Source organism: Lipotes vexillifer, unplaced genomic scaffold (genome assembly GCF_000442215.2).
Source record: "Lipotes vexillifer unplaced genomic scaffold, Lipotes_vexillifer_v1.1 scaffold196, whole genome shotgun sequence".
In the NCBI taxonomy this organism is placed as follows: domain Eukaryota; kingdom Metazoa; phylum Chordata; class Mammalia; order Artiodactyla; family Lipotidae; genus Lipotes; species Lipotes vexillifer.
The window spans coordinates 2,967,592-2,985,095 of NW_006775077.1; the positions used below are offsets into that span (position 1 = coordinate 2,967,592).

Here is a 17,504-nt window from a genome sequence, read left to right on the forward strand (position 1 = left end):
CCTGCTGAAGATCTTGTCCTACTTGGATGCGGGGGCCCTGCTGTGCGCCGGGTGTGTGAACAGGCGCTTTTATCACCTGGCCAGTGACAAGTAAGGAGAAAACCAAGTCTCTCTGTCGTGTATGATAGTGTTTTGATGGAAGTCGAGAAAACTAGTAGGATCTTTTTAACCATTTTTTAGAATATAAAAGAATTTCAAGAGTAGTTTTATACATGAGTAGAAATATGTCTAATGTGTGATATTTTCAAAGGCTTGCATTTCTCTGCATCTCTTTGCATGAACTGAAAAAGGTGAAGCTTGTTGCTGGTGTAACTGTTGGAGAAAGTGGCTTTTGGTCTGCTGTCCGGGAGGGCTTGCTGTCCCCGAGGCAGGCCGACTTACCCACACAGTCTGCAGCAGCACTGTGGAGCCTGCCCCTGCCTAACCCCAGCCTGGGCCTTGCAGAGCAGACCCTAAAGAAAGACAGGGAAGGGGCTTCCTTAGGTATGTGTGGGGAGAACCGAAACTGGCCAGCCGTGGAACTTGCTTGGTGGGGAAGCGTAAAGCGGGTGGGATAGGAGAGAGCGTGCGCTCAGGGAGCCTTTGCCCTGGAAGCAGGAGGCCAGTGGAGCGTCCCTGGGCTAGCGGAGATCTATGAAAAGAGGGATGAAACCCCTTCTTTTGTTTTGTCACTGTGATCTTTGTCTGCAGCTCAGAAGTTTATCTTGGGGGCGAGACAGTGGAATCCTGCAAACTTCTGGTGAGGTTTGTGGTGTCTTGGCTTTGAGGTCCCTCTGTCCTTGAACATCAAAAGATCAGACAGATACTGATCCCACATGGACCCCCCGTATCAACCAGGGAAAAGAGCAGATTTCACTGGTGGTTTAATAGGGTGAGGAAACGGAGAGTAACAGATGGAGGGCTGTGATATTGTTGAATGTTGGAACGCAGTGAGCAGGAAACATCTGTACAGTGGTTCTCAGATGCCGGTCCCTGGAGTGGCTGCATTAGAAAAGCTGGGAGAGTTCAAAAAAATATTTGGATCCCTGGTATGTACATTTCTGCAGATTTTAACTCTGTGTTCTAGAATCTGTGTTTAAAATTTCTCCAGGTTGTACTAATGAACAGCCAAGTTCTCATAATAAGAAGGGGACACGTATTATTCTCTGGTTGGGCAGGGTGGTTTTTTTATCTCTTAATTTAAAAAGATATTTCCTGTATTAGAGAATACACGTCTGTGTCAGTATACACGCAGTGTCAGTTCCTGAAATAGTTCTAGAATGAATGTAGGGCAAGTTTTGTGTGTCTCTTTCTTAAAGACCCTTAGTAAGAGATGAAGACATTCACTAAAGCAAAGTGCAGTGAGGCATTTTTCAAGGAAGGGGTCAACTAAATGTTGAAAACTGTAGCTTTTTTGCAGGTTCTTACCTTACTCAAGGATAGAACTCAGACTATTGAGATAAACTAATAAATTATAAGTTTCTTAGTCTCTATCGCCTCTATCCAAGACCCACACGGGGCAGGCACCGGACCTCTCAGTGCATTCGTGGGCTCAGCTCTAGTGAGAGTCTGTGCATACTTGCCCATCCCACTTTCTTGGAAGTAGCTGTCCTCTAAAAAGCTGAACTTCTTAGGAAGTTAGCCTTCATAAGGTTTGTTTCCTTCTTTGGAGGAGAATCTTAATTGTGTCAGTTGAATTGTATTTCCTTAAAAATTTATTTATTTTTGGCTGCGTTCAGTCTTCATTGCTGCGCGTGGGCTTTCTCTGGTCGTGGAGAGCCGGGGCTACTCTTCATTGCTGTGCGTGGGCTTCTTATTGTGGTGGCTTCTCCTGTTGTGGAGCACAGGCTCTAGAGCGCAGGCTCTGTAGTTGTGTCACACGGGTTTAGTTGCTCTGTGGCATGTGGGATCTTCCCAGACCAGGGCTCAAACCCATGTCCCCTGCATTGGCAAGCAGATTCTTAACCACTGTGCCACCAGGGAAGTCCCTGAATTGTATTTTTAAGAGTGTGCTTTCATAGCCAGACTTCATAAAAGGATGTATTAACAACTGGATAGGTAAACGATGAATGTTTCTGGAAAGTTAGTGGTACTTTCTAAGCATTATCTGAGGAGAGGACAGGAGCCCTGCTGTAGCCGATTACACTGCTGACTTTCCGGAGACCCGCTGCAAGGGTGGGGTCTCCCTGGCGCCCAGCCGTTTCGGTGGCGCTGCCTCCCTGCCCTGCGTAGGGCAGCCCTTGGCCTGAGCACCAGTCTCTGTGTGGGGTAACAGGGAGGCCTACATTGGGCTGGATCTGGATCATCACGTGGGGGGTTATTTTCTAGCCCTCTGGGAAAAACTGTTTATCAAAACATTAAATTGGCCCTATGTCCTGAACAACCTGACTGAAGCTTTTCTGTGCTTGACTGATAGTCAGATTAGACAGACATGCTCTTGTCCTTAAATCTGCTTTAGCTTTTTAACAAGGTGGAGCATCTTGTGATCAAGAAATGCATGTATTTGGGTTTGGGGACTGTCAAAAGCATCCTAAACTTGAACTTTGTGTTTTATAAATAATCAAGAGGAACAATATATGTAATATTTTAATTCCGTAAGACGTTTTCATTCTCTTGAGGCTCCCCTGACCGTGAATTAAGTGAGATAATGTGTGTGAAAATGGTTCATCACAGGAGTGTTAGGATGGTTACTGTAACCAACCAAGGGTGTGGAGTCGAATTCCAGCGTTGTGGCTGATTGGCTCTCTGAGTGTGGATACAGTTGCTTGAACCCATTTCTTTGCGCTGTTGAAGCGGCAGTGACATTCAGGGGTTGAGGCTGCGTGGATTCAGTGGCAGTTCTGTCACTTACGTACAGATCTGGCCCAGGGCACTCTGCATCTGGGCCTCGCCTCAGTCACATCATCGGTTCAGTGGGGACAGTAGTAGTTGCCACTTCATGGTTCTGCTGGGGGATGAAGTGAGTTAATGCGTACGAAGTGCTGAAGCACCGCTCAACACCTGGTGCTCAAAACTGTGAACTGTCACTGTTCATTGTCATTAGTCATCTTTATTTCTTTCCTCTTTGCGCAAGCAGTCCATGTTCATTGTTGAAAAATTAAAATATAGAAAGGAAAAAGAACACACAATTACAAACATGTTAGTTACTGTTGACATTTCTCTGTGTGTGTGTGTGTATATCTGTGTCTGTCTATCTATCTATCTAAAACTCCTTTCTTCTCTTTTCAGAAACATTTATGCATTTAAGATAGGGAATCATATTGTATACACTTCCTGCTTTTTCCTATAATTGATCTTCTCTTCAATTATTGGTGTAAGACGGCAGTTCTTATTAGGGATGGTGCCAAGTAATATGAGATCACTCACTTTAACTCAGCCCCGGGAAGCAAGCTTTTCCTGTTAGTATGTGTTTCTAGGGTTGGTGAATCTAAAACGCTTACCTCACACTACAGTTCAGTTTAACATATGAACAACTGTAAGTGTTCAGCTTGACTTGTTCATGGAAATAGACTATTTAAAAATGATTGCATATCTCTAATTTAATATATTCCAATTACAAGTGCATTACAGTGTCTCTTAGACAGTTAACATATTTCCTCTCTTCCCCCAGCTTTATTTGGATCAGAATCTACTCAACTGCCTTTTCACCTAAACGATCTAATTGGAAAGTTAATTCAGTAGAGAAGACAGCCGTGTCTACGAACTCACTGTCAGTTGGGGATAAAGAAGCTGGATATTGGAAGAAAGAATATATTACAAAACAAATAGCGTCTGTAAAAGCAGCTCTAGCTCGGGTTCTCAAACCTCTCCACCCTTACACAGGCCTCCCAGTTAAGACCAAAGAGGCCCTCAGGTAGGCAGGCGTGGCTTCTTGGGGTGGGTGTGTGGTAGTCATGAGAGGGCCATTAAACACTGAGATGCACCATCACCTTAAGAAGAAGGGTGGTGTAAGTTCCAAGTATTGTGTATATGGGACTGATGTGTGGTTTGTATTGTGAGGGACTGTTGGATATTTTGTGCTTTTGTGTATCTATAAAATACATAGTATTTTCCTATTCCATATATTTGGTTCAGAGGTTTTATGAAAAGCAGAAGCAGCCTGGTCGTCAGCTGTAAGTAAAGCAGGAGATTCATTCAAGGCATCCCTCCATGGGCAGAGCCCTTTGTGTTCTTTATCTATGTATCGCCAGTTTCTGGAACAGAGCAGCTGTTCCGTGGGTGTTTGTTAGGTGAGGAGATAAGTCCTAAGAGAGAACTGTTGTGACTTGAAAATTTATGTCGAGCGTGTTCTAGGAACTTTGGCTTTGGCTTTTAGGGTACCAGGTGCTTTAGAGTTGACATGTGGTAGACTGCAGTTCTTTTGTTTTTTGTGTTTTTTCTGCTGCTAGGCAGACATTTTTGTTTGCTTTTCTTTCTTCAGAATATCTGGTTTAGGTTGGGTAATTATATTGAAAGAAAATAGTGGAAAAGAACACATCCTGGAGCACGTCGATCTTTCCCTCAATGATTCATCAGTCACGGCCGTGTGGTATGGCAAAGACTGGCCACGTCTTGTCACACTGTCGACCTTAGATTTGTGTGGGGTGACGCCAGTGTTTCTGAACCGGTCTCAAACCGCCATCAAAAACGGGTAAGTACTAATCAGCAGAACCTCTGGGTGAGGACATCGTATATGTAAGTGCCAGTTGGCCTTCCTTTTGTCATTCAAAAATACCAGTGGTGTATTTTAACTTGATTGCATCTTAAAGCCTTCCTTTCATTCTGGATCACTATCATATAGGAGAAGCAGGGGTTTCTCACATTGATGACTAAGCCTGAGCTTAGGCTCCTCGTACGTTGGTTATCTATAACTTAGGGAATGATGTTCTCATAATAATTTCCCAGATGACAGATGGCCGGCCTTTGGAAGTTTTTAGTTTTAACCATGTTAACACAAAGATATATAAAACTATTATATTTTCCTTCTTTAGTAAGGGATACAGTAATCATAGTTTAAACACTAGATCATAAAGTCATTAATTTTTTTTTATGTGCTTCTGTGTTGAACTTGGCTAGATATGCAGTCTTGTGCAGGTGACTTTTCTGTGCCTCTCTTTTCTCGTCTGTAAAATGGGGTGATGACAGTCGTGATGTAGTGTTCAGCATTCATGGCTGCTGTGAAGAAGAGTGAAACATTTCATCATCAAATGCATAAATCAGATGCGTGTGTGTCGTATTGCTGATGCTTACTGAGTACTTATTATAATTCTGTCATGAGATGGCTTTGCACTGGGTTCATACTCATTATCAGGCTTTTGCTTTTCCCAAGAACTTTCTCATGCTCACTTTTCTCACCACTAGTCGTTTTCTTCCAAAAGCTGGACTGTGGCACACATAGCACCCTGACCTCCTGACATGAAATGTCTGGAAACGCAAAGGTAGCTGCCTTCTCCTTCTCCAGTGTTGGTTTCCTGCCCCCGGCCGCCTCCTTCCCTCTTTCAAGGCCCCTGTGACCTTGCAGGGCATCTGCGGGCATTGTTCTTACCGCCTTGTGAGCTGCAGCCCCACCACAGGCTTCTCTCCCAGCCCTTGCCATGGAAGGTGTTGAGATCTCGCTTTAGGGTCTGCATCTCCACAGAAGAACCACCTTCTTTCCTGGTTCCCCTGTGTACAGACACATTTGAATGGTACCTTTATTTGCATAAATCTCTGAAATTCTATATGGTATCATGACGGACCCCAGAATTTTTCTAAGCGGTCTTTAGGTTTTATGCACCATGAAATTATATTTGGAGAATGAGTCTGCAACCTCTGTACTAGTTTGAACACGATGTTATTTGATATCATGAGATATTGTTTATAGGGATTAGGACAGAATTGTTAACATCAATTAAATGATCATGCAAGTTCATAAATGGATAGTGTTGAATTGTAAAGCTCAGTTAAAGATACTGTGTTCCTGAAATTGTCATCCAGGTCAGGAATACTAGATACTGCACAGTGACAGAAATGCCAAAATTCATTGGGAAAATTCATTTTATTTAATTTATATACATTAAAACTCAATGGACTTCAGACCGCACTTGATAAACAGTGGTGAACAAACCCTGAAAGTGTTTTTCAGGAATCTCTTTTGATCGGCACTTTTATCACAAGTTTGTGAGCAGATGCTTTCATCATGCGCAAACAAGTTCTTGTGCGCGTCTGTGTGACAGCAGAGGAGAGACTCACTGATTCTGATTTGGGTCTTTCTTGTTTCCTCCGTGAGACTTTTTTTTTAAAACAGTGAAAGCCTTATCCATGTAATTTGCAGTTTGTGTGTCCCTGTCATATGTGCCTTCCCGGTCGGACACTTTATGCTGTCACTGTGGCCAGCGTTTTCCATTCTGCAGGTGACGCCCTGCATCCCGAACTTCTGAGAAACGTGGGGTAGATGTCAGCCTTAGTTTCTGCGCCAGGACGAACCTGTGAGGCCAAGGCAAAGGGGGACCAGCATGTTCTCTGTGCAGTCCGTGCAGCTGGTCTGGAGCCTTGCGTCTGAGGGTGCCGGCTTCGGGCACATTGAGGGGTGTTCTCCCAGCCCCGGCGCCTCGTGGCCACACTGATGATGTCACAGCAGTGGCTGTGGCGTGCGCTCTGGGGAGGTTCTCTCATTTCATTTCCCTCCCTCGAAGGTGGGGCCGTCTCCCTGGACACAGGTGAAGGTCACACTGAGACAGTCTGTAGGGCTGGAGCTAAGGTTTCAGCTCCGGTTCCCAACCTGGCGTTCAGCTTCCCCCGAGTCTGCTCTCCCGTGCTGAGCACATTTTTAGGTTCTCCCTCACGCGCACGCTCACCGAACGCCTCTCCCTGACCAGTGTAGTTCTCAGCGCAAGAAGTTCTCTGAGTGAGGGGCCAGGATGGTCTGGCAGCCAGGTATCTGGTTTCCACGCTTACAGCCCCCTCTGCTTTGAAACAGTGCACGGCGGAATGCCTTGGCTTTTAACTTCTTCTGTTTAACGAACAGTTGAATACCTGTCACCTGCTGCTGTGTGTCTTAGGTGCTGGAGGCGCACCCTTGGCCCCCAGCTCCTTGGAGACTTTCCTCTGGTGCTGAGCTGTGTTAATTGACCACTGAGATTGCCTCTCCCTCAGGGTTTCCTGAATTGCCTCTGGGAATGACAGACATCTCCACCTGCCATGATAGAGCAAATAGCATGCTTCATTCTGTTGATTTTACGTGTCATGATGAACAGTAGAGCTGAGTTCACTAATTCTAATATCCAGTTCATGCTGTATCTCCTTCATGAAAACACTCATGATTTTGGTTTAAATTTATTTTCCGACATTACAGTTTTCACTATCTCTGAGCTATTCTTGATAATAACTTTAAAAGGTTAACCTGCTTTCAGGCAGCCTGCTAGACCCCCTACTTTTTTGTCATTTAAGGGATTTCATCTTTGCTTATGCATCCCATACATTGAGACTCTATTGCTGATTGTAGCGTTGTGCTGGGTTTTGAGGGGAAGAGGATAGAAGATGGTTCTTCCTCTCCCTCACCTGTGTGATTCTTCGGCTCACTGCTGACGGGGCCGTGGAGTTGACAGTAAGAGCGGGGTTGGGGAGAATAAGATAGACGGTAAGAAATTTGGACTTATCCATTTTGCCTTTTATTTATACAAGTTGTTTCTCCTTATTAGCAATGTGTGCATGATTGGCATGTTCTTAATAGTCTTTTTAGATGTGCCAAAGAGAATCGACAACACGGGGGAAGCCAGAGCTCATTTTTCTCTCTCCTTTCTTTGGCATGATGTTCAAAGACCTCGGTGGCATTCTTTAATTGCAAAGTACAACCTGAGTCACTTAACCGAGTCCACCATGCTTGGCTGTGATAGGCTGATCCGGATCTTCTGCCTGCACCCGGGCCTCGTGGTGGGGCTCTGGAAGGTAAGCCCAGCCCGTACCTGCCATGTTTGCTCCGTTGTGCATGGGGTCAAGGTTTAAGTCCTTTAGATGTTCAGCGACTGCACCCTCCTACGGACCTCATGTTTCCCGCTGCCTGGCCCTTACGCCTTCGTGGCGGGTCTGCCTTTCTACCCTCACCTGTGACACACGAGCCCCTCCTGCCTGGGCGCTTTGGTTCATGTTACCCCTTTAACATCCTGGGACTTTCCCCTTCCTCCTCCAGCCGGTCCACATTCCATCCTTCTGCTCTTTTCACGCCCTTCCTCTGCCAGAGCGTCTCCTGTGCGTTTAACCTGGGGCCCTCAGATGCGTCTCGCCTGGAGCCATGTAAGGATGGCAGCTCCCAAGTTGACTCTGGGGATAGCACTCACGTCTGTACACGGCGGCCAGGCAGAACCCAGGTCCCCACGCCAGCCTCCGGACCCTTTCTTCCCTCGTCCCGCTCTTGCCGTCAGGTCGTCTTTCTCCCTCAGTCCCTCTGTACAAGGTGACTGGGGGCCAGGCAGCACTTGGCTCACTCTGGGCTCTTGAGTTGGTCCATCCGGGTTGGTCGAGCGGATGCCAGGACTCTGGTTGACCCGATCGTCCCATCGGCCACTGGAGAAGGGCAGCTTCAGGCTGCCGTCTGGGTCACCTTCCCCTGGCAGGGCAGCTGTGTCCCGGGAGAAACGGGTGTCGGCTCCTGTGCTGTCCTGTCCTGTCTCCTGCTGCCCAACCTGATGATGAGTGGACTTGGAGTCTGATCCCTCCCACTGGGTTTGCCAAGTCAAACAGGTCCTGCCACAGCTGCTGAGTGTGTGTGGGATTAACCTTGTGAAGTTCTTACCAGCCTCCTCTTTATCTGTGAAAAGACTTTGAAACAACCTGGAACTAACAAAATATATTTCCACAGGCATCATATGTCAGACAGCACTTTGATGTCTCATAAATACTAGCGTGTTAATCCTTTTGGTACCGCATGCTCTGTGTATTTGGGTGCATTGTGGTCCTGCTATCAATGTGACAGATAAGTCTTATTAGACAGTGATAATGCGTGGGCACTGCAGGAATCTTAGGTTGTAAGAAGCCATATCTATCTGTAAGATGAATGTGCTGCGATCTTCACAATGACCTTATGAAAAATTAAAATATTTCAGTTGAAAAATGTATTCTTTTTCAGAGGGAGGAAGAACTGGCTTTTGTTATGGCAAATCTTCATTTCCATCACCTTGTGGAGAGGAGCACATTAGGCTCGGCTGCTATGTATGTATTCGTATGTGGTGTATTAAATTTTGTACAGTCAGCATAAAGGATTCGGAGTTGATACCATCTTAATATCCTGAGAATAGCTACAAAGACATTCTGTCTTTAATCAGTAGACAGAAGCCAACAGACAAAATTATGTAGCTGTTACTAAAAACATTGGATTATCCGTCAGTAGCTGTTTGCTTTATTTGTTTGGCTTCAGGGTGACCCACCTTGTGGAGTATGATTTATAGGGCAGGGAAGCTTCATTACTACCAGATGCTAGTGCACTGAGGTGCTGCAGGTTCTCTGCAATAGTTTGCATTTTCATGTCTTGAAAGGTAGGCAGACCTGTGGCCCACTTGGCCCGACCTGCAGATGTGTTTTTGCTTGGTTGGGACGGCGTGTCTGTTAATGAACTTCGGGTCATCAGGTGGGGGACATGCTTTCCGGCTCACTGCTCCTCTCACCCTTCCCCTGGGGCTGAGACTCCCATATGTCTTTTTTTTTTTAAACGTGAAATGCTCCCCAGTGCTTCTGAGTTTGTTACCTTATGTAGTAACGCGTTTCTTACTGAATGAAAACTCGTTCATTGTGGCTTTGGGTCTTCTTCCGGGGGAGTCCCTGAGCTGTAGATCTGTTGTTGGGTGCATTTTCCTGCTGTGCATTCAGCCCTCTGGATGCCGAGACCACTGCGGAGCAGAGCGGAGCTGCTGCCCCGGGCGGATTTCAGAACCATGTTCTGTCATGGTGGTCTGGGTATGCGCAGGGAACACACGCTTCTGCCCGTTTATACGGAAGTTGGTAGAAGGAACGGGGGGCCGTTCTTCTGCGTCTGTGGTACTGAACGTGATTGGCAATCTGTAGAGGGTTGATGAAAGCTGGTGCTTTGAAGGGGTGTTAATTTTTTAGAGTATTTCCAATTCAAGCATTTTACCTCTGGTGTTGACAGATACATTTTGTTTTGCTTTTTAGCCCCTACGAGCTGCCTCCTCATACCCCCCTTCTGGATGACAGCCCGGAGTGTGGACTGAGTGGCTACCAACTCCATGTTGATATGCACAGTGGGGGAGTTTTCTGCCTGTGTGGCACATTTCGCAACCTCTCCACCAGCAAAGGTAAAACTCTTTGAGTCTTTTGTTTCAGAGTGGAATTCCAAGGCTGGAGAGGCGAGGGGACCACGTTTTACGTCTGAGTTAAGAATTGCCCCCTGGCTGGCCCCTTAACTGTGTCCTGGCCCTCCGTCCTCCCCAGACCCTGATCACTAGGACTTGTGCAGTTCCTCAGATGCTGGCTCTGTCTCCGTCATCACTGTCACCCCTGCTCTGCCTTCTGGAATATTCTCTGCTCAGCCTTTCTACTGGCACTTACTGCTTTGCCCGACCGCATCCCCCCTCCCACCCCAACTTCTTCTCTTCTTTCTCAGAGAACTTTGGTCGATTTGCTGGCAGGGCCAGTGTCGAGCCCGTCCCGAATGAGAATAAAGGCAGCCGAGCCCTCTGTCCTGCACCGTGTTTATCACGCTCACAGAAGCGGAGACACGGACTAGGGCGGACAGAGGAGGGAAGGGACACCAGTCAAGAGGAGGAAAAGAGGGAATGCAGTGTGCCCTGCTCTGGTTTCTCTGACTGGTTCCTCTTGCTCTCTTTCCTCTGTATCCCATGACCTTGAAGTTTGGTGTAGATACTTGCATAGACTGAAGTTTAACATTTGTCGTAAGAATATTTTACAGGGGAAACTATGCACTTCGTTTCTGAATATCCTGTTCCCAGAATTCTTTTAGCTAATGGATTTGACATCCATTAATACTCCTTGCCCAAATCAGTTTTTTTGAGTTTAGAAAATGGTGGTTTTAAAATTCTGTCATTGTGTCCACATTTATTAACTGAGCTTTTGTAAAGAGCTTTCCTTCATCAACTGGGTGGATTCCTGTAACGGCAGGGTAAACGCTTGCATCTTTTCTCTTTTAACCACCAATTTTCAGATTAGGAAAGTGATGTAATTGTCACCTCCTGTGGTGGGAAACGGTTTTGAGTGCACTCTCTCCTCTCTGTCTTTCTTGTTTAGTGTCACTTTGGACTCTTTGGTTTTTATTTACTCAGTAATTTATAATCAATTACAGACATTATTCTTTGTGAACCTAAGTTTGTTCTTTGTGAAGTCCCCAGTTTGGTCAGTGGGATCCACATCAGGCTGGCTTCTGTGCCATTTTCATAGCCTCCTTTCTTCTCTGAGCCGTCTTTGCATTTGTCTCGGGAAGATTTCTAGATTTTTCTGTGCTTGATGGCACTTCTGATAGAACTGTGACAAATGTGTATATTAACCTAGGGTGGACTGACATCTTCGTCGTTGATTTATCCTACCCATAAATGTGGAGTGTCTTTCAGTTTGTTCAGAAATACTTTTATGTCTTGTAGGAGTGTATCAGAATTTTCTTCATACTAATTTTGCACATTTCTTAAGATTGTTAGTAAGTATTTCATCTTTGTTATTTCTGATATTATATCTCCTAATTGTTTTGTAACGTCTTTGTGTGGTTTTGGTCTCAGGCCACTGCTGATCTGATAGAATGAGTTGGGAAGTATTCCTAACACTCGAATTTTTCACAGGAATTTGGGTACAACTGGCAGTATTTCTTAAGTGGTTGGTGGAATTCACCTGTGAAGCCATCAGGGCCTGGAGCTTGCTTCGTGGGAAGGTTTTTAACTACAGTTTCAATTTCTTTTACAGATGTATGGCTATTTAGGTTATGTATTCTTGTGTGAGCTTTGGTATGTTGCGTCTTTCAAGCAATTTGCCTAAATATTAAATAGGTTAAGATTGATCAGTGGGTTCAGGGATTTTTCAGCCTGCTTCTTCTACTGTAAATTTCTCCATGAATGTTTACCAAATGATGGGTACTTATATCCATCATTTTATTAGAGATTGTAAAATGATGATCCCGTAATTCTGTCACTCCTTCTACATCTATTATTAGCATTCTTTTATAAAGAAGGGTTTTCTATTATCAACTAATTACCACGAAATATAATTAATATAGGAAAGGCATGGTACATGCTTAATGCTTCATTAATTTACAACATAGTGATTAATGCTTTAATAGTCTTTGAAGATAACTTGTAAGTTTTTTTGAGGGGGAGGTATTATGAATTCATGGATTAAAAAAATAGAGGTTATGTATTTTATAGTCCACTTGAAGTCATTATTATTTTTATTGTTACTGTGATGTTCAAATTGTGCTGTCATCTCATCTCATCTCATCTCCTGTTCTTTTGATATGAGTGTGGTCATCTTTGGTAACTTGCTTGTGTTCTAACAGGACAAGATACCTCAGGCTCATTTTGTCCGTTTCCTACCCAGACCCGGAGTTGGCCATTTTCCCTAGGAGCTCTGGTTCCTTTTCGTTCCCACTACATTATGGTATTTAGAGACCATAATCTGCATCCTAGGGATGCACATTACTCTTGGGTTTTCATTTCTTTTAGGGTTTTCAGTAGGCAGAGCTATGAGGTTTGTAGATTTTATAATACATAGAAATAAATCATACATTCATTTAAATTAAAGATCTTGGGTTTTTTAATCAACCTTTTTTATTATACACTTATATTTCTTTTCTTTTGCTGAAAGTCTTTGTGCCAAACAACATCAAAATATATAATAATTTCAAAAACAGTACTGAAATTATTAGTAATAACCTACTGAATGTTATTTTAATTAAGATTTTCTTTGTGGTTCTTTATGTGTTTAAGATATGTCATGTTAGAAAAAGTTAAGTCACCTAAAATAATTCTGCTGTCTGTGGGTATGCTATCTCTTTGATATGCAATTAGAGTGATTTGTTTCAGTTGATTTTTTATTTTTTCAGGATTCCTTTGCTTCTGTTTTTACATTTAAAAATTACTTACAACATTTATATGGTCCAAAGTTGAAGTTACAGAGCAATGTGGTTCAGAGACATTTACTGCTACTCTTGTCCCTTCACTTCTCTTCTTTTCCTCCCGTCAAAGTTACCCCTTTATATTAGCCTAAGGTTTGTTCTTTAAATGTTTCTTTTTGAATACATAATGCTATATACAATATATTCATATTTCTTCCATTTTTTTTTTTAAATGAGGCATACTATACTCCCTTTTAAGTTCCTTCCTTTTTCCCAATTAATAATTTATTCTGGAGATTAGTCTTTATTTATTTATTTTTTTAATGGGCATGTTTGTTTGTTTATTTATTTATTTATTTTTGGCTGTGTTGGATCTTCGTTGATGTGCACGGGCTTTTCTAGTTGTGGCGAGCAGGGGTTACTCTTGGTTGCGGCGCACAGGCCTCTCATTGCAGTGGCTTCTCTTGTTGCGGAGCACGGGCTCTAGGCACATGGGTTTCAGTAGTTGTGGTGTGCAGGGTTCAGTAGTTGTGGCTCGTGGGCTCTAGAGCACAGGCTCAGTAGTTGTGGCGCCTGAGCTTAGCTGCTCCGCAGCATGTGGGAGATTAGTCTTTAGAATGAGATACAGATCTTTTTCATTCTCTCTTTTTAAAACATCCATAGGTAGGTAGTTTGTTAATGTTCTAGGTTTTTGTTATGTGTTCTTACAAGTTAAGGAAGTTTCTTTCTATTCCTGGATTTGTTGGATTTTTTGAAAAAAATCAGGAATAATTGTTAAATGTTATCAAATACATTTGGGCAACTATTGATGATATGATTTTTTTTCTCCTTTACACCATTATAGTGAATTTCATTAATGTATCTTCTATTGGTTAACATCCTAGAATCCCTAAGATAAGCTTCTCTTGTCACATGTGTGCTTATTTTTAAGGTACTGGTTTCAGTTATTTGGTTTTTAGCATTTTCCATTTTAACTCAGGGTACAGTTTTCCTTTATTTTTTATGTTTTAAATCTGTTTCTGATTCTGTTATAATCAGGTTTTCTACTTTCAATTGAATCAGTTTTAGTATTTATATGATTTTCTAGAAATCATCTGTTTTCTTTAGGTTTATTTTGATCTTTTTCTAGCTTTTTTGAGTTGACTGCTTAGATTGTTTAATTTTCAGGTTTTCTTGTTTTTCTTCAGTGGTCTTTTTTTTTTCCCCAGTACGCGGGCCTCTCACTGCTGTGGCCTCTCCCGCTGCGGAGCACAGGCTCTGGACGCGCAGGCTCAGCGGCCATGGCTCATGGGCCCAGCCGCTCCGCGGCATGTGGGATCTTCCCGGACCGGGGCACAAAGCCGTGTCCCCTGCATTGGCAGGGGGACTGTCAACCACTGCGCCACCAGGGAAGCCCTCTTCAGTGGTCTTTATGCCCAGAATCTTGGACTCTCAGAGTTGGGAAGGACTGGTGAGGTGATCTAGAGAATGACCCCTCCTGGGCTTGAATTTGCTCTGCCCGGAAACAGCCCACCCGCTTTTGTGAAGGTGTGAAAATTTGGCCTTTCACTGAGCCCAAATTATCTTCTCTGTATTTTAACCCATTTACCTTTATTCTGTTATTTAAAATGGAGAATGAAATCTATCCCTTTTCCTGGTATACACTGTCGAGGCGACTGCTGACATGCCCCCTGTCTATACCCAGGGCACAAACTCGTGTGCCTGGGGCTGGTGTTGGCAGAGAACTTGTTCTCTCGCTCTCAAGGGCTCCAGCCCTGCATCCTCAGGGGCCCTTCACTTCCAGCATTTCCTACCTGACACGATCTCTTTTCTCCAGGGGTTGGGTTGAGGTCTGTCTTAGGCAGGTGCTAGGACTTCAGAGGAGAGGATTCCCCTTCTCTTTGTTCTCAGCAAATACAGCATCATGTTGATGAAGCTTTGTGTGTGTCCCTCACGCCTAAGCTGTGCCCGTGATGATGAGGACAGGACGATGGTGACAGAGAACACGGATGGGCGCTCATCAGAGGTGCTTGCTGAACGTTTCATATTTATATTAATCTCCACGGCAAGCCTGTGGGCTGGGCACTGTGATCTCTCCCGTGTTGTTAACTGGGCGGCTGGAGTGGACCGTAGGCCAGTTCTTGAATCACGAACAGCTGGTGCATGGCGGAGCTCCATCTGCACCCGAGCCTGGCCGCTGTCTCCTCTCCACCGTACTTTGCAGTGATGTGCTTCTAGAGTGGATCTTCTTGTGTGTGTGACTCTGTCTTTTCAAGGTGTTGACTTGTATGGGTATCAGGTGGGGCCCTTCTCTGCTGGAGTGCTGACACACCCTTGAGAAGGTGAGGTGGTTGTTAGGACACACAGGAGGCCAGGTGAAGTGACAGAGAACAGCAAACTTCTGTGGGAATAATTCAGCTTCATCTGTTGTCCTCACGGTGAGGAACACTTTCACCCTAAGACTTCACACAAGACTCAGGTGCTTCCTCTGCGTGTAGTTCTGCAGTGAGGGTCAGCAGGGGGTGCCGTTGCCATCAGAGTTGTCACATTTCACCGGAGTACAGACTCTAACGCCTGCTACAGTTTTTGAGAAACTGTCTTGTGGTACCAGCGAGTATATTTAGTAAATTCCAGCGATGTCATTGCAGGAGGGGATGACAGCACTGTACCCCATCAAGGATAAATGTTCTATCATCACGTCCCTAGAGCTGGGAGCATCTTCGCATGGCTCTGAGGAGGCAGCCTATGGGGAGTGGCAGGAAGGAGAGGGGACCAGGCCCATCGGTGTGTCTGGTGCGTGCATTGACAGTTGCTGGCGGGATGCAGGGGGTGTGCTGGCCGCGGATGCGCACGTCTCAGGCGTGTCGCCTGCCCTCCATGACGGGTGCAGAGAAGCCTGCTGGGCCAGGTCGCAGGCCCTGGGGAGGGTGGCTCCAGGGGCTCCCGGAGGGCTCTGAGGAGGGGCAGGCTAAGGGGGGCCGGGGCCGGCGTAAAGCGACTAGTGGTGGTGCTCAGATGGGTTAATGGGGAGTGGGCCAGACCCAGGTAAGAGGGAGTGGAAAGGTACGACTTTAAATATGACGTAATTGATGGACAGAGCCTGAGTTTGGTCATTTCGGATGGCTTCCAGCATTCCATCTTTAAATAAAACATCTGAGGCTGTACCAATTTAGTCCACAAATTCATTACAGTTCTATTAAAAAATCCTAAAGGGAATTTATTATGAAACTTGAAAAGTTGACTCTAAAATCCATTTAGGAATACACATGAATATGGCATGGTTGATAAAATTTTTGTTTTAAATTTTTAAGTGTGAGGTAGTGTCATCTTTTCTCTGTCCGATGTGTGTTTAGACTCTACAGAAAAACAAACAATTAAAAACCGATGTAGCCGCCACACAGTGTAAGAAGTAGACCATTACCCGTAACTCTGAAGCCACCTGCGTGGTTAAACTTTTTTTGTATTGTGAAATGACACAAGGAGAAATGCATAAAACAAATTATCATAAAGCAAACAACTGTGTGACCACCATCCAGGTCTTGATTAAATTTTGAAAATAATAAGAGAGCTACTGGTCTTACCAAATGTTAAACGCACAGTAAAACTACAGTGACTGAGAAAGCATGGGATCATTGAAGCAGCAGCTGCCCAAGATACCGTGCACATCTTTTGCAGTTCCAGATTCTCTTGTCAGGTATTCTGATAAATATTGGACTTAATAGCAATTCGTAGCTATTTTAATTAGTTGTACCATGATATGTCTATAAATCTGAGCATGCCTTCATCCTTTAGAGGAAATGTATGTATTTCTCTGGAGTTTTAGTATAGAATGCATTGTGTAGAATAATTTGCCTACGATGGGCTAAAATGATCTCCAGAAATGACTGTGCAGTCAGTTCATATGCAGGGAATACAGATAATCAAAAGATTCACGCCATGTTTACATTCATACAGAGCAACCCCAGTGAAGCATTCAGAGGGAGTACTGGCCATTTGATGCTCTCTACCTCTTGGTCACAGTATTTTCTCTGAATAAAATATCCCTGTGTTCTATTTTATTAACTCTGTCTCATGTACTGTGCTACAAGGTTCTTTGGATTTTTATTGTTGTAGTTGCAATACATGTTACTAAAATCAAACCAGAAGACCCTAGTTAATTCTTGGAGCTGGAGTGAGATCCCTGAGACACAGAGCTCACCCTTGGGGGATGAGCACCCTGGGACCCTGCACTTGGCCAGTGCTGTGAGGCCACAGCCAACGCCTCTGGGCTGTGAATTCCCACACTTCTCTGGTGGGCTCAGCTCCCACGTGGTGACACCACGCCTGCTGTACTGTTCACCTTGTCTGCCTTTCAGGTCAGAGCAGGCTCCGTGCTGGCGGCTCTGCCTGGTCCTCCAGTTTGCCAGTGCAGAGCTCGAGCTCTAGACATTATCCTCCTCAGTCAGACGCTGTCCAGGGAGAGGATGTCCTACCTCTCAGCACTGCTGATGGGGAATACAGAGAGTCCAGGTCCTTTCTTCTT

General features: G+C 44.6%; 1 protein-coding gene across 1 annotated transcript in view; it reads left to right on the plus strand.

Annotated features, from left to right (window-relative positions):
- Positions 1-17,504, plus strand: part of FBXO15 (F-box protein 15) — a 39,836-nt gene that overhangs the window by 11,681 nt on the left and 10,651 nt on the right. The window contains exons 3-8 of the mRNA XM_007449678.1: positions 1-90; positions 3,590-3,832; positions 4,400-4,609; positions 7,758-7,884; positions 9,062-9,144; positions 10,102-10,244. The exon at positions 1-90 is cut by the window's left edge and continues 27 nt beyond it. Coding sequence (XP_007449740.1) covers positions 1-90; positions 3,590-3,832; positions 4,400-4,609; positions 7,758-7,884; positions 9,062-9,144; positions 10,102-10,244 — 896 coding nt within the window. The remainder of the gene's footprint in view (positions 91-3,589; positions 3,833-4,399; positions 4,610-7,757; positions 7,885-9,061; positions 9,145-10,101; positions 10,245-17,504) is intronic.